Source organism: Schistocerca nitens, chromosome 3 (genome assembly GCF_023898315.1).
Source record: "Schistocerca nitens isolate TAMUIC-IGC-003100 chromosome 3, iqSchNite1.1, whole genome shotgun sequence".
NCBI classification, from domain to species: domain Eukaryota; kingdom Metazoa; phylum Arthropoda; class Insecta; order Orthoptera; family Acrididae; genus Schistocerca; species Schistocerca nitens.
Window position 1 is genome coordinate 946,113,186 of NC_064616.1, and position 26,430 is coordinate 946,139,615.

At 37.8% G+C, this 26,430-nt stretch overlaps 1 protein-coding gene and 1 non-coding gene across 2 annotated transcripts in view; one reads left to right on the plus strand and one right to left on the minus strand.

Moving 5' to 3' along the window:
* The window catches only part of LOC126249021 (uncharacterized), a 712,654-nt gene that overhangs the window by 302,548 nt on the left and 383,676 nt on the right, over nucleotides 1-26,430 (plus strand). The window contains exons 35-37 of the mRNA XM_049950623.1: nucleotides 11,950-12,105; nucleotides 14,882-15,129; nucleotides 23,985-24,117. Coding sequence (XP_049806580.1) covers nucleotides 11,950-12,105; nucleotides 14,882-15,129; nucleotides 23,985-24,117 — 537 coding nt within the window. The remainder of the gene's footprint in view (nucleotides 1-11,949; nucleotides 12,106-14,881; nucleotides 15,130-23,984; nucleotides 24,118-26,430) is intronic.
* Trnas-uga (transfer RNA serine (anticodon UGA)) lies at nucleotides 8,586-8,660 on the minus strand. The gene has a single exon. It is a non-coding gene; the product is annotated as a tRNA-Ser (tRNA).

The following is a 26,430-nucleotide window of genomic DNA, read 5'->3' on the forward strand; positions in this document are numbered from 1 at the left end:
CAGTGTATTTGTGTACCTATACTGCAGTCAGAATGGTGCAAAATTTAAATATTTGAGTAAAGTTGTAGAAAGTATTCACAATCAGCCTAAGATTTTATTCATATAGGTCAATAATTTTATGAGATTCTCTCAGAGCTCTGTATCATGTATCTTTTTAATGTCTTCAATTTTTTTTTTAATTTTGGAGCATCTTCCAGTACTAAATTAAATGTTTCTCAGATCCTCATAAATTGTATTAGATTCTCATAGCATTATGTTTCAGAATATTGATATGTTCCCACATTGTTCAGAGAGTATCTTTTTCCCTCTCATGCAAGTCACCATAATGGCATCAAATAGAAAGGCTTGCACTAGACAGCTAAACTACCCTAGATGGGATGACATGACCAATAATGCCATAAACTCAGTTCATGGAATAAGACTTAGAATCATTTATTATGGTCCAGAAAGGCATTTATTATTCAGGTTAGTTAATTTTATGTGCCCTGGATCATTTGTATGGTTAAACATAGTGATCTAAAATGAGTCATTTTACATTCATATTCTTATGTACATACGGATGTGTGATGACCAGTTGCAAGGTTATTGCATTTATTCCAAATATAAACATAATTGGATAATTCCTACCCACCATCTTTTATATTACATAAGTAGAATCCTTTCTACAAAATAGGAGGAGATGCCAAGGAAACTTCTTCAATTTTAACTTCGCTCTCTTTCTGAGACTGTAATTGGGTAACTGAATAAATGTTTCTGTGGTTGCATTGTGCACCCAGTTTTGTGTTAAAGTCAAACTTAACATCTTAGAGTGGGTTAATGAATGTCATTTTTTTCACCAGGTGTTTTAATTATGTACAGCATTGTTCCTTTTAAACTGTAGTAGTTATTTACAACAAACTTCATGAGGGAGTAAATATACTGTGGAGCAATACCAGTACTCAAAATGTCCAACTCCTTACACATGTCTACAGGATGACTGAATGAGCGCCACTGCATATTTCTGAGGAACATACATTTTAATGACTTACGAACAGACATAAAATGTTTAGCTACTGCTAATAAAGTTCAGTTCAAAAGAAGCCTACAGGATTAGCGGCTACCTATGCATCTTCTGTGCAGATACGTGATCCATGCAAATAAGTGTTGTAAACTGTTTTTCTGTTCATTGATGCATCACACAACAGCCTAAGAATAATCATATGCATCTTAGTGTGTGTCTACATATATAATCTCATTAAAGTCTTCTTCAAAGGCTCTATCTTATTCCATAGAAAAAAGCACACAGACCAATAACTTAAAAAGAAAAAAATGTGTTCCTGAAGCTGGACCAGAGTAAGTGACATTAAATCTTTATATAAGTTACTCTTATTTGTAGTACTGATTCCATGAACTGAGCTATTGGAATGTAGAAGAGATACTTACAACAAATTTCATTGAAGAATAAAAGTATTGGGAAGCATTGTAAGTACTCACAATTTCTTGAACATACCGGGTGATCAAAAAGTCAGTATAAATTTGTAAACTGAATAAATCAAGGAATAATGTAGATAGAGAGGTACAAATTGACACACATGCTTGGAATGACATGAGGTTTTCTTAGAACCAAAAAATACAAAAGTTCAAAAAATGTCCAACAGATGGCGCTTCATCTGATCAGAATAGCAATAATTAGCATAACAAAGTAAGACAAAGCAAAGATGATATTCTTTACAGGAAATGCTCAGTATGTCCACCATCATTCCTCAACAATAGCTGTAGTCAAGGAATAATGTTGTGAACAGCACTGTAAAGCATGTCCGGAGTTATGATGAGGCATTTGTGTCGGATGTTGTCTTCCAGCATCCCTAGAGATGTCGGTCGATCACAAGACACTTGCAACTTCAGGTAACCCCATAGCCAATAATCGAACGGACTGAGGTCTGGGGACCTGGGAGGCCAAGCATGACGAAAGTGGCGGCTGAGCACACTGTCATCACCAAACAATGTGCACAAGAGATCTTTCATACGTTCCAGCAGATGTTTATCAGCCAGGCTGGGGATAATGTGATTCTGTAACATATCGGCGTACCTCTCACCCATCACAGTAGCAGTTACAAAACCAGATTCACACATTTCCTCAAAGAAAAAAGACCCGATAACAGTAGGTGTGGTAAATCTAACACACACCATGACTTTCTCATCATGCAATGGAGTTTCCACAAGAATCCTAGGATTTTTGGTAGCCCAAATTCTGAAGTTGTGGGCGCTGACACACCCTCGGAGCCTGAACTGAGCTTCGTCGGTCCACAACACGTTACTCAACCAATCGTCATCTTCCACCATCTTTTGAAACGCCCACACCACAAATGCCCTCCGCTTCACTAAATTGCCAGGTAACAGTTCATGATGACAATGGATTCTGTACGGATAGCATCGGAGGGTACGCCTAAGTGCCAACCAAACAATAGTGTATGGAATGCATGAGCGCTGACTTCCCTGTGCATAGACAAACCCGCTACCGTCTCCATTTCTTCCTGAACTGCCTCAGCACCATTACGCCTTATGCTCGACCGGCCACTATAGGGGCTATCATCTAAACAACCCGTGGCTTTGAACTTTGAAATCATTCTTGCCACAGCTGCATTTGTCAACGGACCTTTACCCATTCGAATCCCCTTCCTATGGTGATAAGATCATAATGCTTAACTAGCACATTCCCCATTCTGATAATACAGCTTCACTAAAAGTGCCTTTTGAGGTAATGTCAACATGCTGCGACTGCTGGCGCATCTCATTCTCTCTCTCATTACATCTCCTTTTATACATGATTGTCATGCACAGTCACTGATGTTTTGCTGTCCAGCGCCATCTGTCGGACATTTTGTGAACTTTTTTTTCCCCTAATAAAACCCCATGTCATTCCAAGCATGTGTTTCAATTTTTACCTCTCTGTTTACATTATTCCATGGCTTATTAAGCTTTCAAATTTATACTGACATTTTGATCACCCGGTATATCTGCAGGACCTTCTTGAGTTCAGTTGAACTTACTATCAAGCTTTGGTACCAAGAACTTTAACAGCATCGACCTCTTCTATGTTCTTTGTCATCATATTTCATTTACGTACTGGATGGATAACTCTTACGAGTTATGAATTGCTTATAATGTGTCTTTTTGAAGGTTAGTGACAAAGAATTGGGTAGGAACCATTTATTAAAGTCCCCAAGAATTTCATTAACTGCTGTTTCTAAAATAATACTTAGACATGTGTGGAACTTGAACAAGTAATAACAAGGTAAACACCACAAACCACTGCCATATCATCAGGAGAAGAGATCTCACAAACATCTGCCATACTGTACCAAATGTAAGCAAACACGTAAATCAAGTCATTGATACATGCTCTAAGGATTTCCAGACAGTCAATATTGCAAGCCGAATTTCATCATCCATCATGCTGACAATATGAAGAGAACATGTAGGGAAGCAGCCTACTCACGCCGTAGTAAATTCACATCAGTCTTTCCATTTTGTGCCAGCCAGTCCGCTGTAACTAGCTCTGACATCATAAATGTTGCGCAATACTTTTAAAATCAAGTGAATAACCTGAAACGGTTCTAGCATGTCAGGAGTAATACTAAATTAATATGTGTTGAATATCAATTCGATAACTTTAACCATTTTCGAAACTTGGACTTTTTCTGTAAAAATCATTGGCGCAACAGAAAAGAGCTAGATACTTAAAAATTTATATTTAGATTCCTTTTCCAAAATAATTTAATAGAAACAGTACTTTGGATCTCACAAATTAAGATTTTAGTTGAAATTCAATATTTTCTGGTTTTTGTCTTAAAAATTAAGGAAGCAAGATAGATTAAGTAGGCTAATAAATAAGGCTAGGATGTTTAAATTTAAGTAGGATGGAGATCCGCTATAATCATAAAGATGTGAGAAGTTTCAATTGAATAACTATAAAACTATAGTGATAGCGTATCTCCAAAGGGTAAATTCAGAGCTCATCTACTGCATGCAGTGTAATTAAATTAATTCTCTCGCCCAAAATATTTAACTTAGCCACGTCAAACTTTTATTATGATTACTTACCTGTGTGCTGATTGCACATTTAAATTGAGAGCTTCATCGGCCAACAGCAAAAGAAGCTATGATTTATTCGGTAACTTAATGTGGTGCACTACTAGTCCAGCGGCTAGTCGGGAGAGCCGATTTGATCAGGCGTTCCCTTAGCCGTCTGCACCGCGGCTTTATATATAAGAACGCTGCTTGAGGAAGGAAGGCCCCAGTTCTCTCCAGACGCTGAATAGCACACCATCTGTGTCGGGAGTCACGTCGCGTCGGTATTATTGCTATAAACAGCCTCGGATGCCGTATTAAGTTACTCGGGATATGCGTAATCATGAAATCATTTTCGAGAGAAGTGTTAATTCTGGGATGACTTTAATGATATATCTTCAGTTTGCGTATGTTGTATTTTCACGTGCCGCTGCGGGACAGACATTCTACCATTATTTAGCATGGCGTTTGATGAGCATTATCATCAAATTATGACGAGCATTCATTTAAACATTTAATTTGGACAGTTATAGTTGCATCAGCGCATTAGACTGTGAACTGCTCTGTTAGTCAGATTGTGTGGATTCTTTTTTTTCATCTGTGACTTTCAGAATACAGAGAACTATTTTTAGAAAATCGTTTTTTGATTATGAATCCCAGACAATCTCCTAATTTCTCAGAGCTATAAGCTGCAGCTATAAGTGTGTTTCTCAGATGAAGTGGGCACTAGGAATTCTAATTACAGGCTTCATGTTTTGCTAATCACTTTCTGGTTGCCAATATTGTAGTTAGAGAGCCAGTGTTGAGAACGGCAAAAGACAGCGTAAATAATAGAAACATTTAACAACCATAATTCCACCCGCCGCCACACATATGGTTAATCGGCCGGGAAATGTTTCTACATTACATTTATAAACAACTTAAATATCCACTCGCCGCCCCACAAATGGTGCATCGGCCAGGAAATGCAGTGTTTCTACATTCTACAAAAATTTTATACCACCATAAAATTCAACCAGCCGCCCCACAAACATACGTTGCTGATCACTATAAAGATGACATACTGAGCTGCAAACAGGCACAATGAAAAGACAGTGCCACATTTAGGTTTTGCCCAAATCCTTCTTCATAAAAGGAAACACACACAAATTCATACACATAAGCAAGCACACCTCAAGCCCGCATGACTGCCATCTCTGGCAGTTCAGACCGGAATGCCAGAGATGGTGGTCATGTGTGCGTGAGGTGTTCTTGCCTGTGTGAATGAATGTGTGTCTGTTTCCTTTTCTGAAGGTTTTGGCCAAAAGCTAAATGCATAACTGTCTCTTTATTGCGCCTGTCTGCAACTAAATGTGTCATCTTTATAGCAACCTGTCTTTCCCTTATATTGCCGATATTCCAGCCTGGAGTTTGCATTGTTTGATTTTGCCCACCATGATGATACCACTTGGATTACCATATGTCCAATGGAACATCTTCCCAAATGTGGCAGCATATCTTGTACGATCTGTATATAAGCATATCCCTTACTCTGATTAAAATTACTTTGTGATTGACAGATTGCAGTAAAGGGACGGGGGAAAGGGCAGTGTTGTCAGCATGCATCCATCTATGCCTCACTAGACACTGCAAATACCTACAAAAAGGAACACAGAGATCATGGCACTGGAGAAAGAACTACAATTGGATGGTGGCTGGTCCCTACCATCCAACTTGCTGAAATGTCAATCACAAAGTAATTTAAATTGATGTACAGTCTCATCAACTAAACAGTGACCAGTGATGCTTCCAGAGTGGATATTTAATTAATAACCAGCATCTAATATTAATATTGGTCTGTCCATAGTTTATAAAAAATGCTTCATCTATGAATAACATACTGCAATCACTGTTGATCATTAATTTTCCAACACCATGAAAGCCTTATACAACAACAGTCAAATTGCCATGAAGCATACTTCAGACTTGGATATGCAAATGATAAACATTTCAGAGCAATGCACATTCCATACGTAAGGAAACATTATGCAACAGGTTTCTCAATCATAAATTGTATTTGGGTGTTGGTTGTTTGTGAGACTGTCACATGCAGAAAGAGAAAAATCTAGCAGCACATGTTGGAATTTGACAGCAGGATCATGGCATTGTGGATTATTATTACACAATTTCACAATATTGCTGCTCATTTCTGGTGTATCCCATGACTGCCATACTTAATGCCAAGCAGTATCTCAACAACCCCACATTATTACCACTCAAGAGCATAGTCACATTGTTCATTCAGATGTGCAGGACCATACAGCTGTGTCCTGAAACATGATTCAGAAAATGTGCTGGCTTGCAGCAAAACAAGTGTCCACACAGACAGTGCGACAGTGTCCAGAGCACTATGGACTGTCAGTGCAGAGACCACTGTTGGAGCTTCTATTGAGGCTGAATGGGTCAACAGTCATGTGACCAGTGATAGCACTGAGACAGCATTCACATGTTGATGTTGCAGAAGAATTCCAGTTCTGTGTACATTACAGAAACATGAGTCCTGGTTCTGCCTACACTATTACATTTGATATATCCAGATGTAGGTGCTTCAAAGAGAACAAAAGTTGCCAAATTGCATTTGTTATCATCATACTGGGCCAGCATCTTGTGTGATGGTATGGAGTACCACTAAGTTCATAGCATGATCACTTTTGGTTCACAATTTGACAGAAACTGTTGTATTTCTCATATGTTAAGGCTAAGGCTAAGGCTGATGACTGTGCGCCAACTTCGATGTCCCTATGACATTAGCTTTCAGTCTGTTAGACCACATGTTTCTCATCCTCACCTGACCTACCTAAATACAGAGGTTGTTCAACTCCTGCCCATGACTACACATTCTTTGCATGTCTCACCAACTGGAAACATCTGGTCATAGGTTGTTGAAAGACTGGCACTCCACCACTTTTCAACTATGACATAGAGTTGAAGCATCATGGAATGATTTAACTACATCTGTCAACCGAGCTCTTCTGACTCAATACTCACCTCAGATAGAGCCACTGGTGCTGCCTTGGATGGCTGCTCTTAGTACTTAATTTCATTTTACACATTTACAGATTGTTTATTTATTTACTTATTTTATAATGTTAACAAGAACAGATTGTAAGCGCTGCTTTAACATTTTGATGACATTCACCATAAATTTAAACTGTATGCATATTTTTGATTGTCGTATACTCTGTAAAAGTCTTAATAGTTTCACAGTCCAGTTATCTGATAGCTATAATAGCAGAGCACAGACTGGTTCCAAATTCACAGATAAATACATAAATCATACCTGAGTTATGTGTTTTTCTACATGTGGTTCAGTAGGACAGACATTCTTCAGTCCTTTTTTTTCCTGACAACAAGACAGTGGTTTGTGGCACTGTTATCATGTTACTGCTTGATCACATTGCACACATGTTATGTCATAGAAGTTTGCTTTGAAGGGTCTTTTCGAGGGTCTCTTTGAAGGCCATCTCAAATGTCACAGAGAAATGTATAGTTCAGCAATAAAAAAACGTGCCGTTAATGGTTAATTAGACAGCGAAAAACACTAAAAATTTCTTGTATACTTCAGGAAATTTGCGTCATTCGTCCACACCCTGATATTTTTTCCTGTTCTGTATACATTAGATGTGCCATGTCTTAGCTGTATCACCATGTATACAGGTAAAAATTCACTTACCTATTATAATTAAGCAAAGATATTTGTATGTGCAGAGGCTTTTGTATCAGTCAGTACTGTTATGGAGATGTTGTTTGAATTGGATATGTACTGAATCATATGCACCAAACTACTGAAAGTCCAAGAAAACAAAGAAAATGTCCTTTTAGATAACAAGAACATTTTACTGACTACAGTTGTAGTGTGCCTATTGTTTATTTTAATAGGGGTTAACTGAAACCCTCATGAATAATGAGGCGTCCCAGATCCACAATTCCTGTGGATATATTTAACTTGTGGTTGTTTGTTCCAGAGTGCTGGTTCTCAGCTTTATCTGAGTGTCTGACATGATCTTTGAACTTTATAAGAAATAAATGGACACTTTGATTAATTTTGGTTTATTACTTTTCTGTTCATAAACATCACATCAGTGCACTGAATGACTAGTGAGTCAGTACTGCCACTTTCATCCTAGATAAAAATAGAGCATTGCTTCTTGTAAATATACACACATCTGAAACTTCCTGGCAGATTAAAACTGTGTGCCCGACCGAGACTAGAACTCGGGACCTGTTGCCTTTCACGGGCAAGTGCTCTACCAACTGATCTACCGAAGCACGACTCACACCCGGTACTCACAGCTTTACTTCTGCCAGTACCTCGTCTCCTACCTTCCAAACTTTACAGAAGCTCTCCTGCGAACCATGCAGAACTAGCACTCCTGAAAGAAAGGATATTGCGGAGACATGACTTAGCCACAGCCTGGGGGATGTTTCCAGAATTAGATTTTCACTCTGCAGTGGAGTGTGCGCTGATATGAAACTTCCTGGCAGATTAAAACTGTGTGCCCGACCGAGACTCGAACTCGGGACCTTTGCCTTTCATGGGCAAGTGCTCTACCAACTGAGCTACCGAAGCACGACTCACGCCCGGTACTGACAGCTTTACTTCTGCCAGTACCTCGTCTCCTACCTTCCAAACTTTACAGAAGCTCTCCTGCGTACCATGCAGAACTAGCACTCCTGAAAGAAAGGATATTGCGGAGACATGGCTTAGCCACAGCCTGGGGGAAGTTTCCAGAATGAGATTTTCACTCTGCAGCAGAGTGTGCGCTGATATGAAACTTCCTGGCAGATTAAAACTGTGTGCCCGACCGAGACTCGAACTCGGGACCTGTGCCTTTCGCAGCCAAGTGCTCTACCAACTGAGCATACCGAAGCACGACTCACGCCCGGTACTCACAGCTTTACTTCTGCCAGTACCTCGTCTCCTACCTTCCAAACTTTACAGAAGCTCTCCTGCGAACCATGCAGAACTAGCACTCCTGAAAGAAAGGATATTGCGCAGACATGGCTTAGCCACAGCCTGGGGGATGTTTCCAGAATGAGATTTTCACTCTGCAGCGGAGTGTGCACTGATATGAAACTTCCTGGCAGATTAAAACTGTGTGCCCGACCGAGACTCGAACTCGGGACCTTTGCCTTTCGCGGGCAAGTGCTCTACCAACTGAGCTGCCGAAGCACGACTCACGCCCGGTACTCACAGCTTTACTTCTGCCAGTACCTCGTCTCCTACCTTCCAAACTTTACAGAAGCTCTCCTGCGAACCATGCAGAACTAGCACTCCTTAAAGAAAGGATATTGCGGAGACATGGCTTAGCCACAGCCTGGGGGATGTTTCCAGAATGAGATTTTCACTCTGCAGCGGAGTGTGCGCTGATATGAAACTTCCTGGCAGATTAAAACTGTGTGCCCGACCGAGACTCGAACTCGAGACCTTTGCCTTTCGCAGGCAAGTGCTCTACCAACTGAGCTACCGAAGCACGACTCACGCCTGGTACTCACAGCTTTACTTCTGCCAGTACCTCGTCTCCTACCGTCCGAGTTCGAGTCTCGGTCGGGCACACAGTTTTAATCTGCCAGAAAGTTTCATATCAGCGCACACTCCGCTGCAGAGTGAAAATCTCATTCTGGAAACTTCCCCCAGGCTGTGGCTAAGCCATGTCTCCGCAATATCCTTTCTTTCAGGAGTGCTAGTTCTGCATGGTTCGCAGGAGAGCTTCTGTAAAGTTTGGAAGGTAGGAGACGAGGTACTGGCAGAAGTAAAGCTGTGAGTACCGGGCGTGAGTCGTGCTTCGGTAGCTCAGTTGGTAGAGCACTTGCCCGCGAAAGGCAAAGGTCCCGAGTTCGAGTCTCGGTCGGGCACACAGTTTTAATCTGCCAGGAAGTTTCATATCAGCGCACACTCCACTGCAGAGTGAAAATCTCATTCTGGAAACTTCCCCCAGGCTGTGGCTAAGCCATGTCTCCGCAATATCCTTTCTTTCAGGAGTGCTAGTTCTGCATGGTTCGCAGGAGACCTTCTGTAAAGTTTGGAAGGTAGGAGACGAGGTACTGGCAGAAGTAAAGCTGTGAGTACCGGGCGTGAGTCGTGCTTCGGTAGCTCAGTTGGTAGAGCACTTGCCCGCGAAAGGCAAATGTCCCGAGTTCGAGTCTCGGTCGGGCACACAGTTTTAATCTGCCAGGAAGTTTCATATCAGCGCACACTCCGCTGCAGAGTGAAAATCTCATTCTGGATACACACATCTGTTAAGGCTCTTATCACAACAACCACTCACCCAAGTGCTGTAGCCAAAAAGATGTCCATTCAGTTGAGGCTGCTACTTTTATTTTGTGGGCTAATGACGTAATTCCCATATCATCAGACAAGCCCTACATTTGAATTATGATATGTCTAATGATTCAAATTAAATATTGTGTAAATTTAAACTATGTTGGTGGCTAATAATACAAACAGTTCAGTGTATTCAAATCACATTGGGAATCCTTCATAAGTTGCCGATACGATTGCATGCAGAGTGTGTTTTCAGTGTTTTTATTGAACCAGGGTGAAAGGATTGGAAAAGGTTAAAAATATACAGAAACAAAAATTACCAGAAAAATCTTAAAATAAAAATATAAAAATGCTATCAAAATATATCTCAGATTACTCTGTTTGACCAGAGGATTACAAAAACATAATTGGTTTTTATGTAGGCAAAGTATTATGAAAATTATTGATATGTCTTTATTGATCTTTTAATCAATTAATAGTAAAAAATTATCTTTTAAGTAAAAGTAGCTGTCACACACGAGGATTGGAATGCATCAATTGTTATGTCACTGTGTATAAGAGGGCGTTCTGACTCTCAATACATTGTAGTAAATCTGGGGATAACTTTTAAAAGACAGATCAACTGCAAAAACTTGAAACACATGAAGAGAGCTGATAAAGTAAATATGGGTAAAAATATTGATATGTAAAGAGTTGGATAATTTCAAGCAATTTTGTGTGTTGGCCATAAGTGTCTGTTATGTTATATCAGAACCAACTTTTGTTACTGGTACATAGTATCAAAGTTATGATGAACAAAGCAGTTTCCCTCTGAAGCAGACAATTTGGAATAGACTGAATGATTACATTCAATGTCAGATCTATTAAGGTGTAGTGAGTTGATTAGAATTATATCACACAGTTAGAACACTCACCCAAGTAGCTTACGTAAACAAGAGTGGGTACAGATTTGAAATATTTGTTCTGATTTTGTGGTTGTTTTCCATTCCAAAGAGACCATTTCATGGATTTATCTGAAGAATTACATAAAAAGATATTAAAAGTGAACCTTCAGTAATTACTGGATTCTATCTCAGTCAACTTGTAACCCCTTGTCACATTTTCCAATTCTCGTATTTCCTCTTTGCATATAAGAGAAGAAATTACTGCTTTTCAGAGACTCAAATTTATCTAATTTCTAATCAGATTTTGTTGCTTGTAACTTTTTTATTATATATTTACAATTTTAACATCTGCTCTCTGTGTCTGAAAATAATATTTGATGTGTTCTGATTTTCCTTTTGATTAATTTTCCATGATTTATGGAGCATCAATTACAAGAAATGCCTCGATGAAAAAGCTTGTCTACCAAAACTGAATTTATGATTCTGATCTGTAGTTATGAACAGTTAGATCTATAGTCAGTGTTCTTCATCTCTTGCTTGTTATGTTTGTGTATTTAATCCCATTTGTGTCACAAAGTTAAAAGTAAAAGTAAAAGTAATGTGTATAAATGTATTAAGAAGTGTATTCGTTTGCAGAAATTATGTCATTATCACTCAATTCAAGACATTAATATCAATTTTTATGCCTTGACAAAACTTTCTTTCTTTTAGATAAATGGCGAATACACTGAAATCTCTGGTGGTATGAACCTGAATTCCTCAATTTTGAGTATACCTACATTTAATGTTATAATTACAAGAAACTTCAGCAAAGCAGGGAATATGATAGGAATGTCATTATACCGTCTGGGAAAACCTCTTCAGACAGTAAGTAAACAACTTTTAATAGGAGAAAATATTATTGACTCTATAACATATAGATGTTGTTCCTTATAGAAGGTATGTTTAGGGTTGGTTGCCAACACAATAATGAAATGAGTTGGGATGGTAGAGGTATGCTGTGTTCTAGAGTCTAACCTTGTATCAGTTTCAGGGCACACTTTAAGGCAAGTGGTACTGCTTATCATTCTGTGCTCTAATGAAAGATTTTCTCTTTTTATGTTAACAACAGGTGACATGACAGAAGTAGAAATTACATAAACATCAAAAGCTCTATGTACAGTATGCTTCGGCAAGATTCGTAGTTTTGTACTATGTTTGAAAGTGTTTGAAGGTGTTTAGTAATTTTTTGAAAATTATGAGTACCATGTAAAAGTTCAATGTAACTGCATCACAGTAATTACCATGAAAAAAATTATGGACTCTTATAATGTAAAGAGAAAGATTGTCAGGGGATAGCAATTGTAAAATGACATGCTGTCTACTCGTATACATTTGGAAGTCATGGACAGCTAGTGAGCAGCTGGCCGTGTTTCTCCATTGTGCATACCATTATAAGCTGACTGAACCTAATATTGATTTGCTACACTTATTGAGCAAGCGCAGTTTCTAAAAAATTAAACTCAACTCCCGTGCACAATGCGTGAAGGCCCAATGGTGCCACCCAATTGCTGTGTCATCCTCAGCCCATAAACATCACTGGATGCAGATATGGAGGAGCATGTGGTCCACACACCTGTCTCCCAGCCATATGTCAATTTACAAGACCAGAGCCACTATTTCTCAATCAAGTAATTCCTCAATTTGCCTCTCAAGGGCTGAGTGCACCTTGCTTGCCAACAGTGCTTGGCAGACAGGATGGTCACCCATGCAAGTGCTAGCCCTACCCGACCACTCTTAAGTTTCCAGAATGAGATTTTCACTCTGCAGCGGAGTGTGCACTGATATGAAACTTCCTGGGAGATTAAAACTGTGTGCACGACCGAGACTCGAACTCGGGACCTTTGCCTTTCGCGGGCAAGTGCTCTACCATCTGAGCTACCAAAGCACGACTCACACCCGGTGCTCACAGCTTTACTTCTGCCAGTATCTCGTCTCCTACCTTCCAAACTTTACAGAAGCTCTCCTGCGAAACTTGCAGAACTAGCACTCCTGAAAGAAAGGATACTCAGGAGGCATGGCCTAGCCACAGCCTGGGGGAAGTTTCCAGAATGATATTTTCACTCTGCAGCGGAGTGTGTGCTGATATGAAACTTCCTGTAAGATTAAAACTGTGTGCCCGACAGAGACTCGAACTCGGGACCTTTGCCTTTCGCGGGCAAGTGCTCTACCATCTGAGCTACCGAAGCACGACTCACGCCCGGTGCTCACAGCTTTACTTCTGCCAGAGTTTCGCAGGAGAGCTTCTGTAAAGTTTGGAAGGTAGGAGAGGAGATACTGGCAAAAGTAAAGCTGTGAGCACCGGGTGTGAGTCGTGCTTCGGTAGCTCAGATGGTAGAGCACTTCCCCACGAAAGGCAAAGGTCCCGAGTTCAAGTCTCGGTCAGGCACACAGTTTTAATCTGCCAGGAAGTTTCACTCAAGTTTGGTTATCTCACGGGAACTGGTGTTATGAGTGCGGCAAGGCTACTGGCAAGGGCAGTTTCTGTTAAGTGCTAAACAACTATGCTATCACTTCTGTCATTGCTGTAGGGAGAAGTGTTTAAAAAACCTAATATATGTGTTTAATTTACATGTTTCATTCTTGTTGGTATTATGGCATAAACAAATATTGAAGAGTTATTCAAGCATTTTCATTGACATCTAAATAAAGATGTACACAACAGAAAATTAATTCTGAGTCTCTTACTACCACAAGTATACCATATATCAGTAAAAATGTAATTGTGTGTTAATTCCATTTCTGCACGCCCTCTCAGCCACTTAAGTACTGATTATAAATTTTGTGGGAATGTACACAACAGCAAATGAAGTCTCAGTATTCTGCTGTCACGAGAGTATGATATATCAATACTCGGGCACATTAGTGCTGATCAGATAGGTAGTTGGTTGGTTTGTTGCAAGGAGGGGACCAAACAGCAAGGTCATTGGTCCCTCAGATAGGTGGCAGGCATTTTAATTATGCTTGTTAGATTTTTGGATTTCAGTGCTTGCAGAAGCCATTGAGACCATTGTTACTCTCAGTTTTTTTGACAGCATTTCTGTGCTCTGTGAAAAGTGTTCCACAAACCACACACTTGCTACCTTTTACAGCAAGTAGTTATGCATCACTTTATCTTCAATCCATATGACATTTCCCAATGTGTGGTAATACTAAGTGAACTAGTGAGAGTTGTGTGATAATATCAAGTGAACTACTGATAGTGTCTCTGCACAAAACAGTAATTTACAGTTTTAATATATTTAAACCTTAGATGACAAAATTTATTAAAATGTTTCAGACATCAAACAACAGGCTAGAGTCAATTTGTAAAGTAATTCAGCTACTGCTATGACATTACAGTCATGATGGAAACTTTTTAAGTTGGTTTCCCAAAGTGTACATCACCAAGTCTTCCTCTGGTGACATTGATGTCCTTGTTTGCTTGTATTCACTCTGAAAATCATAATTGGTCCTCAGCACTTAGGCCATCTAATAGCAAAAGAAATTTATTTTTATTGTTCTGAGAATGTCAGTGGCACCAGTGCATTGTACAAAATACAGTTTTAGTATTGTAAGAAGCAAACTGAAAATGATGTTTACTAAAAATCTAATTTTCTTTCAGTACAAAACAGAATGTCAGTGGCTTGTTTTAAATGATACAAGTATTAAAGCATCCCTGAAATTGCTTACTCCTCTGGAAAAATTACAATCACTAGAATCACAGTGGCTGGTGGCCTCTAATTTTGATGAAAACTATTGTAGTCTAAACTTTTTGATCAAACATAATGTGGATAATGAAATAAAATTTTATGCTATGATGACAGAAGATCACTTGTCAGCAGAACTGAATACACCATCAAAGAATTTAAGGTTTGTGTAGTTACAATAGTATGAATTACTAAATAACCATATCATTAGTTTAATTGGTTTGTATTATTATTATTAAATGTTGGTACTTGTATTGCAATGCCATCTGAAATAAGCTGTGAAATTCCTTGCAGTATTATCTGATATAGTGATTCTTATGAGGCATAGTTAATGTTACATCTCTAATTCTTTATAATTCTCAGGCCAGAAAAATGTATTATACTCGAGGTGATAATAAATTCATTTCACTGTAGATTTGGCTACATTTTCTCTTCTACATAACATGCAGTTACTGATTAGCTACTTTCATTTAAGGAACTGGGTAATCTGACATCTCATCTACCCGTGACGGCTGTCAGATGTATATGCAAATAAACAATAAGTTATGTATGAGGTCACCAATGTATATGAAATCCTTCTCACTCCTACAGAGAAGTTAATATGTTGAAAAATTGGGTCTATATTTGAGTTGTAATTTGTTCCATAAATACATAGGAGATAAAATTATATATCTTGTAGTTATTATGATTGACTGTGTTAATTTACCTGTAAGCAGTAATGAATTGTGTTAGTTTGACTGCCTCTTATAGTTCAGTAGGTGTGAAATAAATTATTGCTGCTATTACAGTTAAATGGACATATGGAGGCTTTGCTACATCTGAAAAAATCATCACATCGCAATAGTTTGCAGAGTGTAGATGTAGGTTTTAATCACATTTAGTTCCACAGAAACTTTTAACAATATGACCAATGTGTGCTCTAATCACTGAGCAAAGTTAGCTTAGTGGTACATTCATTTTGAACTATTAATACTGTAAGTATGATAGGAAAATGATCTCTAAATTTTGTCTATGTCATGCTTACATCAACATCCTGAAACTGAAGGAACATCATTTTTTCAAATTTAATCTATGCCAGAAAAAGTATATAAACTACAAATGAATGGTGAGCTCACATTCTGCATATGGGTTGAAATCTATAGATACACAAATTACTGACTAAGAAAATTTCAGTGTAAGTGTCCCTGAAGTGAAGTATTTTGCCCAATACTGCTATTAATCTACATCAATTATTTACTGTAACTTTGTATTTAAGGAGAAATTGTTTAGTTTGTTAATGGCAATAAAAATCCCTGCTGAATCTATCATTTTTCATTCAGCCAATACCCAATATTGATATTTTTTAAATTTAATGTCTTTACATCTCTTCCATTAATTTTTAACAGGCTTTATAGTACTATCAGTCCCATGCTTCAACACCTCATTCTGTTTATTAATCTGCTTTTCGGTACAGATTTTATTGTGAATACAAATGAATGTTCATCCAGAAAAATCCTTGAAGTTCCATACTCATTCAGAAAAATCCTCAAACTTCCTATTTTTTCCCTTCTACAAAGGATATCTACAGCGTCATATCATTCTGAGGAAAAGTGCCTGAATAATTCACCAATTTTGAAAGGTGCTTCAGTGATGTGGTATATTACCAAAATAAGGCAGTATTCATACATTTACAGTAGGCTGCTATTTAAATTTGCTAATATTTATACTCTAAGGCTTGTTACATTTCTATGTACAGCCTACACTGTCTTTGATTATGAAGGTCCATGAGCAGAAGTGTAACAGCTAACTGCATCATTCAACACTATTGGCAATACAAAATATGTGGAGAGTTCCAATTAAGATATTTAAAACAATACAAAGAAAACAGTGAAACTGAGTCACCAAAAAAGATTGCTTTTCTACTACTGTGTAGGTAATATTTATTTAGAGAAGGGAGACTACAGAGGGAAGAGAAAGAAAAAGTACTGGCTGACAAAACCCCACAAAACTTATATGTAGTTGTAGTGTCAGTGAAGAATGATGAACATCTAGAGGAACTGTGGAGCAAGTTCAAATGTGTAGTCTTTCAAGTTCTAGAATGATGTATACCTAACAGAATAATTTAAAATGACAGATATCCCACTTTCTGTTCAAGCAACATCAGGAAATTTTTGACAAATGCCACCTATTGCACAATATGTATAAACCAAAGCTTAGTTTGTCTACAATACCAATTCCCAATGAAACAGCCTCTGTTTGTGGTCCACCAGGAGAGTATCAACTTACGTATTTCTCTTTTTCTGTGTACTTTTATAGTTCATTTCATAAATTATATGTGTGTTTGTGTATTTAAGTTGTGTAGTGTCATGTTTTAGTAACTATTTAGTGCAGATTTACACTGGTTGTTGTGCAGTTGTCATTTGTTTTGAACAACTAATGATCATTGCAGATAGCTCAGTCAGGCACCAGCCTCCGTTCCTGAATCATTAGGAGAGTATGTCATTTGTTTGTGTTTGCAAGCATGCAGTGAACTAGGGTCACAGAGAGGCTCAGTGCTTTCAAGTAGCTTGTGTTTCCATTTTCAACAAATTCTAATAGTGCAAATTCATGTTGAAGACAACAGGTCTTGGTATTGTGTGTGACTTTTTCCCATTAAAATTTCAGTTGTAGAATGCATAGGGTGTGGGCATGCTGTGTGCAGATGCAGGAAGAGCTGGCCACAGTTTGTGAACAGCTGAAGACACTGCTGTCTGTGGTCAGCTGTTTGCCAGCCTCAGGTGTCAAAATTTTAACAGTAAATTGCTGAAGCATAAAAGACCAACAATGGATTAAAACAAAATTCCGAAAATGCTGAGGAAACTGAGATTGTTGCACTGTCAGTGAAAAAAGAAAACAGAAATGTTGACAGACATAGTTTGTGGAAATTTTTGCATCTGTAAAACAGATCAATGAGTTAAGCATACAATAACTTTCAACATCATAACATAGAAAAAGATATTGCTCATAACCCAAGAACATTCTGGTCTTACATAAAATCAGTGAGCAGGTTGAAACCTTCTGTCCAGTCACTTTTTCACCATTCTGGTGTGACAATAGAAGACAGCAATATGAAAACTGTAGTTTCAAATTTCATGTTTAAGAAATCATTCATGTAGGAGGATCATACAGACATACTGTCACTCAGTCCCCTATATGGAGGACATAGTAATACGTATTCTTGGCATAGAGAAACATTTGAAGGAATGGAAAATAAGTAAGTTGCCAGGCCCAGATGGAATTTCCAATTTAGTTTAACAGTGCATACCCTTTGGCATTGACTCTTTACTTAGCTTGCAGTTATTGTCACTCTCTTGCCTAGTGCAAAGTCCCAAGTGACAGGAAAAAAGTGCAGGTGACCCTTATAAGTCCCTAAATCTAAGAAGGATAAAAGAATAGATCCACAGCCGTACACACCAATATTCTTAACATCGATTTGCTGCAGAATTCTTGGACATATTCTAAGTTCTAATCTAATAAATTTCCTTGAGATTGAAAAGCTTTGTCCACAAATCAGCATGGATGTAGAAAGCATTGCTTTTATATAACTTTGCTTGCCGTTTTCTCACAAGAAATCCTGTGAACCATCGATGAATAGGTGTTATGTGAGTGGCTCAAAGACTTCTTAAGCAATAGAACCAGTATGTTGCCCTTATTAATAAGTGTACATCAAAGATGAGTGTATTATCAGGAGAGCCCCAGGGAAGTGTGATAGGACTGTTCTTGTTCTCCATAAACATAAATGATATATTGGATAGATGTACGGTAACTGTTCACTGATGACACTGTAGTATACAGGATAGTATTGTCATTGAGTGACTGTAGGAGGATACAGGATGACTTAGACAGAGTTTCTATTGGGTATGATGAATGATAGCGTGCATTAAATGTAGAAAAATACTTTTCAATGCAGATGAGTACTAAAAACAATCCTGTAATGTTCAAATACCTTAGTAATGGCGTGCTGCTTGACACAGTCATGTCAATTCAATATCTGGGTGTAACATTGCAAAGTGATATGAAATGGAATGAGCACATAAGGTATGTGGTAGCCTAGGTGAATGATCAGGTTCAGTGTCTTAGGAGAATTTAAGGAAAATATGGTTCATCTTTAAAGGAGACCACATATAAAACACTCATGTGACCCGTATTGAGTACTGCTCAAGTGTTTGGAGTAACCACCAGGTCAGATTAAAAGAAGACATCAAAGGCATTCAGGACATGCTGGTAGATTTGTTACCAGTATGTTCGATCAACACTTGAGCATTACGAAGTTGCTGTGTGAACTCAAATGGGAATACCTGGTGGGAAGACAGTGTTCTTTTCATGTAATGTTGTTGAGGAAATTTAGAGGACTGGCATTTGTGGATGACTGTAGAATGTTTCTACTGCCACCAGCATAGATGAGATTAGATTATATGTAATTTTTGTTCCAATAGATCCATTGTGAGGAGTTCCTGCAGGATGCAGAACATGTCACAAAACAAGAATACACAATAAATATTTACAAAGAAAAAAATGTGCTAATTTATCTTCCACAGATCCAAAGTGAAATTGACATCATGGATGTTTTTATTTTATTTATTTATTTTTTATTTACACGTCAAGTTCCGTAGGACCAAATTGAGGAGCAAATCTCCAAGGTCATGGAAAATGTCAGCACATGAACTTACAACTTAAAAGTAATAACAGATAAAAATAAATGTTCATGAAACTGCAAGAAAATCAGTCCATAAGTTTAAGCAAATGCTATCAGCTATACAATGAGAATCAGCTCAATTTTTCAATAATGAATAATGTACATTGTATGTAATGACTGTGAAGGCAAGATAAGAGAAATTAGGGCTTATATGGAGGGATATAGACAGTCATTTGCCCTTGCTCCATTTGCAAGGTTAACAGGAAAGGGAATGACTACGAGTGGTACGAGGTGCCCTCCATCATAGATCTTGTAGTGGGCTTCAGAGTATGTATGTAGATATTGATATAAATGAACTCTAGTGTGACTCTTACTTAAATGCTGCAGAAGTCTACTGGATCCATATGGAATTGGTCTTACATGGGACATTCAGTATGTACAATGAAGGGCAGTGAATAGCCACAGCAGAAATCTTAAGTGGCAGACAGTTGTTGAAGGACACAATACATTTCATGAGAACCTGCTTAGAAATCCGGAGGAACTGACATTCAGGCCAGAAACTGTGAATACTCTTTATTACCCTACAAATTGATTCCATAGACATAAAAAAGGTAGATGTTAGTCAATAACACCACACACAAAGTATACAGTCATTCTTCCCCCCCCCCCTTCCCTCCCCCCCCTCACCCCATCTATGAATTGAACAAGGAAAAACTTAAATATGGTACAATAAAAATTATTCTTTGCCACACACTTCATACTTATTTGCAAGATATTGATGTGACTGTAGAAAGCATGAAATTACAGAGGTCAGATTTCTTTAAGTGTGGCTAGATGTCTAACTGGAAAATGATGTATATCATTAAGGAATGTCCCAAACTACATAAGGAAATATTTTTTTGAGAGACATTCCTGTACGCTTACTTGAAACTGATCTTTGAAAAGGGAGTACCACCACCATTATTCCAGCTCAGAATTAAATGTGGAGATTGTAGTTTCAGTGATTTTATTTTGTGCATATAGTGTAATGAAAATGTGATTTTTCAATGTTGAGAGAGGTCAGTGTTATGTAGCCGCTCTCTGTATTCAGTTTGTGCACCAATGGTAAACTTCTCACTCTTTACACATACATTAAATGACTTTTATCATGCCAGAACTGAGCAGAGAGATGATGATATGAACACTGACAGACCAGAGTACTATATTCGCAATAACTATCATTGATGTCGAACATGTTAGTATGTTTACAAATAAGATTCATTTTGAAAAAAAAAAAACTGTATGATAAACTGGGACACAGACCTCAAAACTTTCCCTTTCCCATTAAGATGTTCTACTGGTTGAGCTGTCCAGACTGTGCAGGCACAACTCACAGTGCACCCTTGCAGCTACAATTTGCCTTTACAGAGGTACAAATTTTCTGGAATTACACATACTTCAGTAGGTAACGTCATTCAGAAACCTTTTAAGAGTATTATATATTTCAGTTAGAAAGTGTGCTGTGATTGCCAGTTCAAACCTAACCAACAGCAAATATTTGTTATTTAATATTTACCATTACTGAAATGTTCTTGAAATTTATTTTATTTATAATGCTTGTATATTCTGGAATGTTCAATGTATGTGAATGCCAGCATTCTGGAATGTTTGATGTTTTCATAAATAACTGTTTTCTCTGTCCAGGAATTCAGTTCTGTTCTGTCTGTCTGTTGGTGTTTATAATAAATGTACTTTCAGTGATAAGTGTTTTATTTAAGTGATGACTGCTTTCAGCTTTGAACTTGACCAATGTTCCAAATAGGAAACATAAAATGTTTGCATTTAAACATAAAGGCAGTTTCCTGCACAGACTAAAACCAGAATACGAGCTGTACATAATTCTCGCAGTCAATATATTCAGAAGCCCAATGGATTGCTAGCCAACAGTAAGTAAGCTGCACATCTTGCTTCCATTGGTGTTGTCCAGAGACACTACTCAGGACCTGACAAAATGGTAAAAATGATTCAGCCGAGTTACCAAATACAACAGGTGGGATGAAATGACATGTTTGGCAAATGTGTGTTTTTACTTGGATGGCACAACACAGCAGTGGTTCAAGAACAATGAGGAGAAGTCAATAGCTGGGATAAATTCAGGGCAACAAACAGCAGCAAGTCTGCTTAGCTGAAGAACAACTGAGGAATAGAGTCCAATATCATGTTGAAACAATAGTTCTGCATACGGAATGTGTTAGCCCTATGCCAAGTTCTGGATCCACATATGACTGATGCTGACAAAATCTCAGCCTTGATCGAAAAAGTTGCAGAAAACATGTATCAAGCTCTTCTAGTAAAGGACATCACAACATCTGAGGAAATCATCAAGGGGTGACAGAACATTTAGGAAATGCAACAGAAAAGAATAAGGGAAAAGAAGTAACACTGAATGCCAAATCTGACCCCTGTGGCAGTTATGAAAGGCCACCATGACCTCATCTCTCACACATGCCAGGTAGTGAGAGAAGAGAAACAGCATTTTATGGCAACCAGTATTGTGGCACCAAGTAAACGAGAGATAGCAGTCATGAATATAGATCCCATACCACAGTAGGTAATAGAGAACATAGAAGAAGGTTCATACTGAACCTCTGTTCCAATATCTGCCACTAGTCGAATGAGCCAGGAAGAAAGGACTCGGCCTACTCTGACCTATGCTGCTGTAATCAAACAACAAACCAGTGCCTAACCAAAGAAAGTTCAACTGACTTCTCTGCTAAGTATAACACCCTACTGAAGAACAGATATTTGGAGGACAGAGGACGATATGGTGGTGCCCTGGACAAGTTGTACACTACTGCAAAGAAAGAAAGCAAATATTTTATGACTACTATGCCATCAGATGTCAACCATCACAACTCTTCTAATCACATTAGTCATCTGTAGGTGAATATAATCAAGCTTTTGGACAAAGCTTATTGCTGTACCCTTGTCGAGCTCACTTCACAATACATCATAACCAAAGCCAATTGCTGTATGGAGGTACCAGCAACTAGCGTAGCCACAAAATTCAGAAAAACTAAATGAGCTAAACATAGATACTTCCAGTTACTTTATGGCAGATAAATTATTGAAGTCTGATCCTTGTACTGACAGATATGAATTACCTTTTTGGATTTGAGCAACACCAGAGAGATCATGAAAAGTTATACATACAAATCATAGTAAGAGAAAAGTAAGTCCTTTTAGCAACCTGGGGCACTGTAAGTGATTCTCCTTTTTATGTATCACACATACCACTGTATCACCAAAATTGTAAATGATCTTTAAGTAATTATACTGTGGTGTATAGATATATTAATGGCTCTGCTTGGTCAGATCCTTCATTTATAAAATTATATCCATTTATTTTTAACTAAGCCAAGGACTTCAAATTCCCACTTAACCACTTTCTTCATGCTAATGGTAACTGTTAAATCAGTTTTACATGCCATTTTTGTGAGTGTTGTCCATACGTTTTGGATCACATACATGCCATGGAGTCTCAATGTTCTTTCATAGGTATTTATGTTACCAGCATTCAGTAACAGAATTGTGTACCAGATGCTTTTCCCCATCTGTTATATAAATCAAAATTGATTTGAACAATATCTCTCTCAGACCAAAAATAGTTCACAAAACAGAATTACAGTATTAACATTTGTACAACCAGATACATAATTTACTTTAACAAACATGAAACAATTTTTTTGCATATAGTTACATAAAAGTCGTCTCTTGAAGTGAATATATTAATGTATTAATACCAACTACTGCTCATTCTGCCTCTCAGATGCTAACATCACATAGCTACACAGTTGTTCCAGAAAGACCACAGATCACTCTGCAATGCCATTATGGCATGCACAGTTTATATGTTGTCATCTTGTTGCACTACAGTATTCATTATTCGTATAAACTGTAATGCTTTAAGTTTGTTTTAATTGTTCCTCATTTGAGCATGCCTAGTACCTCTGTCCCAAAACTGAAACAGTCTGAGAAATGGAGTGACACAAGAAAAGATAGCACTGAGCAACTGAACTGTATGTGTAAGTAGTTGTTTCTTTATTCTTATGTGCTCCACGGCATGAAACACTTCTTAACATGAAGTTAAATGATACCTCAGTCTAGGAAATTCTCCTTTTCTTAATATGCATATTATGATAGAAGAAACATCTTTTGGCAGCATCTGTGGTCACACAAATATTTTTATAGTTTTAAAAAACCTTGATTTGTTTAAAAAGCTTTTCAATTTTTTTATTTTTTAGGAAAACTACATCTTCAATCAAAAATTGTTTTATTGGAATGAACCTGTATGATCTATGTGTTTCCTACTTTATTTTTTACAGGCATGCAGTTTTGCAAGCCACCATTTCACAAGTTCAAAAAATTAATAACTTAATTAATGCGAATGTAAATGCTGATGAAACATCATACACATTGATTGGCAGTATAGAGCGTGATACTCAGCATCCAGTAAAGGTAAATGATAAATCTGCTTTTACTGTGTGTGTGTGTGTGTGTGTGTGTGTGTGTGTGTGTGTGTGTATTATATTGCTTACAAATACATTAATTTAATCATGTGTGATGAATGCTTTATGTTGTGGAAGCAGTAACTGAATACTTAATATGTTTGTCTTGTTGTGAATTGATTCAATTTAACTTTCATTTTGCTCATAAGGTTTCGCTTGGGATCTGATCATGAGCTCTACCATTTTTAGTTCTCACAAAAAGTGACAGAATATTGAAAAGGTCACTCCAGTAGATTGCAGAATGTTTGATTAGAGGAAATAAATAATGCAAAAATGCTAATGTGTAAACTTGGGAGCTAATTTACTCCTGTACAATGTAAAATAGAAATGATTTAAAGTATTATGATGATTTGTGGTGTTTATTCATAGTAATTATGTGTGGACAACAGGAGATCCGGGAAAAACCCAGGAATTTTTTCATCCAGGAGAAAACCAGGAAAAACCCGGGAATTTTCTAGGATTCTGGGAATTTTTCATTGTTTTAGTTTTCAGTTAAATGTTTGTAATTTTGACTGGTAAGAACCAAGGATATTACTGTATCCCACTACTACAGAATAATACTTCAACAATAAAACATAAAGAAGAGAAAAAAATGAAAATCCACAGTACTGACTAGTTTCAACTGTTCGCTGCATTTCAAGTGCACGTTTTCATCTTCCAGCATGTGTGGTGTTATGCCATAATAAAGAACCAAACATGATTTATTACAGTACTGGTGCTCCAAGAAAACTTACATCCAGAAAACCTCACTGAAAAGCTTAATATCAGGTTGAGGTCTACTTGATTGGGAATCTGGACATACGAATGTGCGTTTTAAGTATGCACTTTCAATGTGCACATTTTAGTTATGGTTCACGAAATTCCGATGCTCTTGGAGTATCCTCTGATATTTTTTTTTTTTTTTTAAATCACATAATGCATGATCTTTCAATGTTTTACACGTACATACATACGGGCTTCCTGCATCATGGTAGCTGCGCAAGTGCGGCGTCGCCTATCGGTGCTGAAACAAAACTATTTCTAACAGGTCGCTGGAAAATATTGCGAATGGTGGTTTGAAAAGCGTTACTTTCAAAGTAAATATCCTTTTGCGTAAGTTGAATTATGTTCAAGAATGTACCATGAATTTCTTAAATTACAGAGCATTTGACTCTCATTTAAAAATCAGCTCTTTGTTGACGAGCCATTTAGAAGAATTTCGAACCCAGAAGATCAGACATTTGTCATTATTAAAAATTTTACTGGCACATTTGTGTGATTTTTAAAGTGTAACACGCACAACACAACTTGATTAGAAGAAGGGATCGGTTGGTAGGACATGTTCTGAGGCATCAAGGGATCACCAAATTAGCATTGGAGGGCAGCGTGGAGGGTCCAAATCATAGAGGGAGACCAAGAGATCAGTACACTAAGCAGATTCAAAAGGATGTAGGTTGCAGTAGGTACTTGGAGATGAAGAAGCTTGCACAGGATAGAGTAGCATGGAGAGCTGCATCAAACCAGTCTCAGGACTGAAGACCACAACAACAACAACAACACACACAAAAAAGATCAACATTATATGTGAAATCATAGCTTCTCTTGCAGCTTATTAACCTTAGAGACCAATATTATATGTGAAAGCTTTGCTTAGCAACACTACGTAACAATGATGTTGCTGTTGGCTGACTACATCATCGGTCTATGCTCTCAGTATCTGCTGTCATCAACTGCCGAGATCACATGACATGAGCTATGACTGGCTTACAGAAATGCATGGCAATCTCGATTTCAATTATTCGGAAAGTAACATGCGGTGTTGAGTGGAATTCTAATGTAAATTTTGTAATACAAAAATAGGCAACGTACATGTTGCTGCACATAAAAGATATTTCTAAAATGCATCTTTTTCTCTGAGTTTCATTTTCTAAAGTGCCAGGAAATTCTCCGCCCATGTATAAAACCGTAACCATTCAAAGGATTGATAGGGGGAAATATCCTGTCACTTAACACAGAAAAAGCATGTTTTCACCTGAGAGAAAGTGTATTTTTGACTGGTAAATCTGGGAAAAATCCGGGAATGTTTGTTCCTTGTCCATGTATACACCCTGTAAATTGTATATATATACAAAAGAAAACTAGAAATGCACCTACATATCATGTTGCCAGAATGTTCCAAACATTATTCATCCCATAAAATGTCAGGAAGTTTTCTCAAGATGGTTGGTTGGCCAGTAGGAGGGAGAAACCTGTTCTGTGGCTGTCATGGAATCATAAGAGCAAT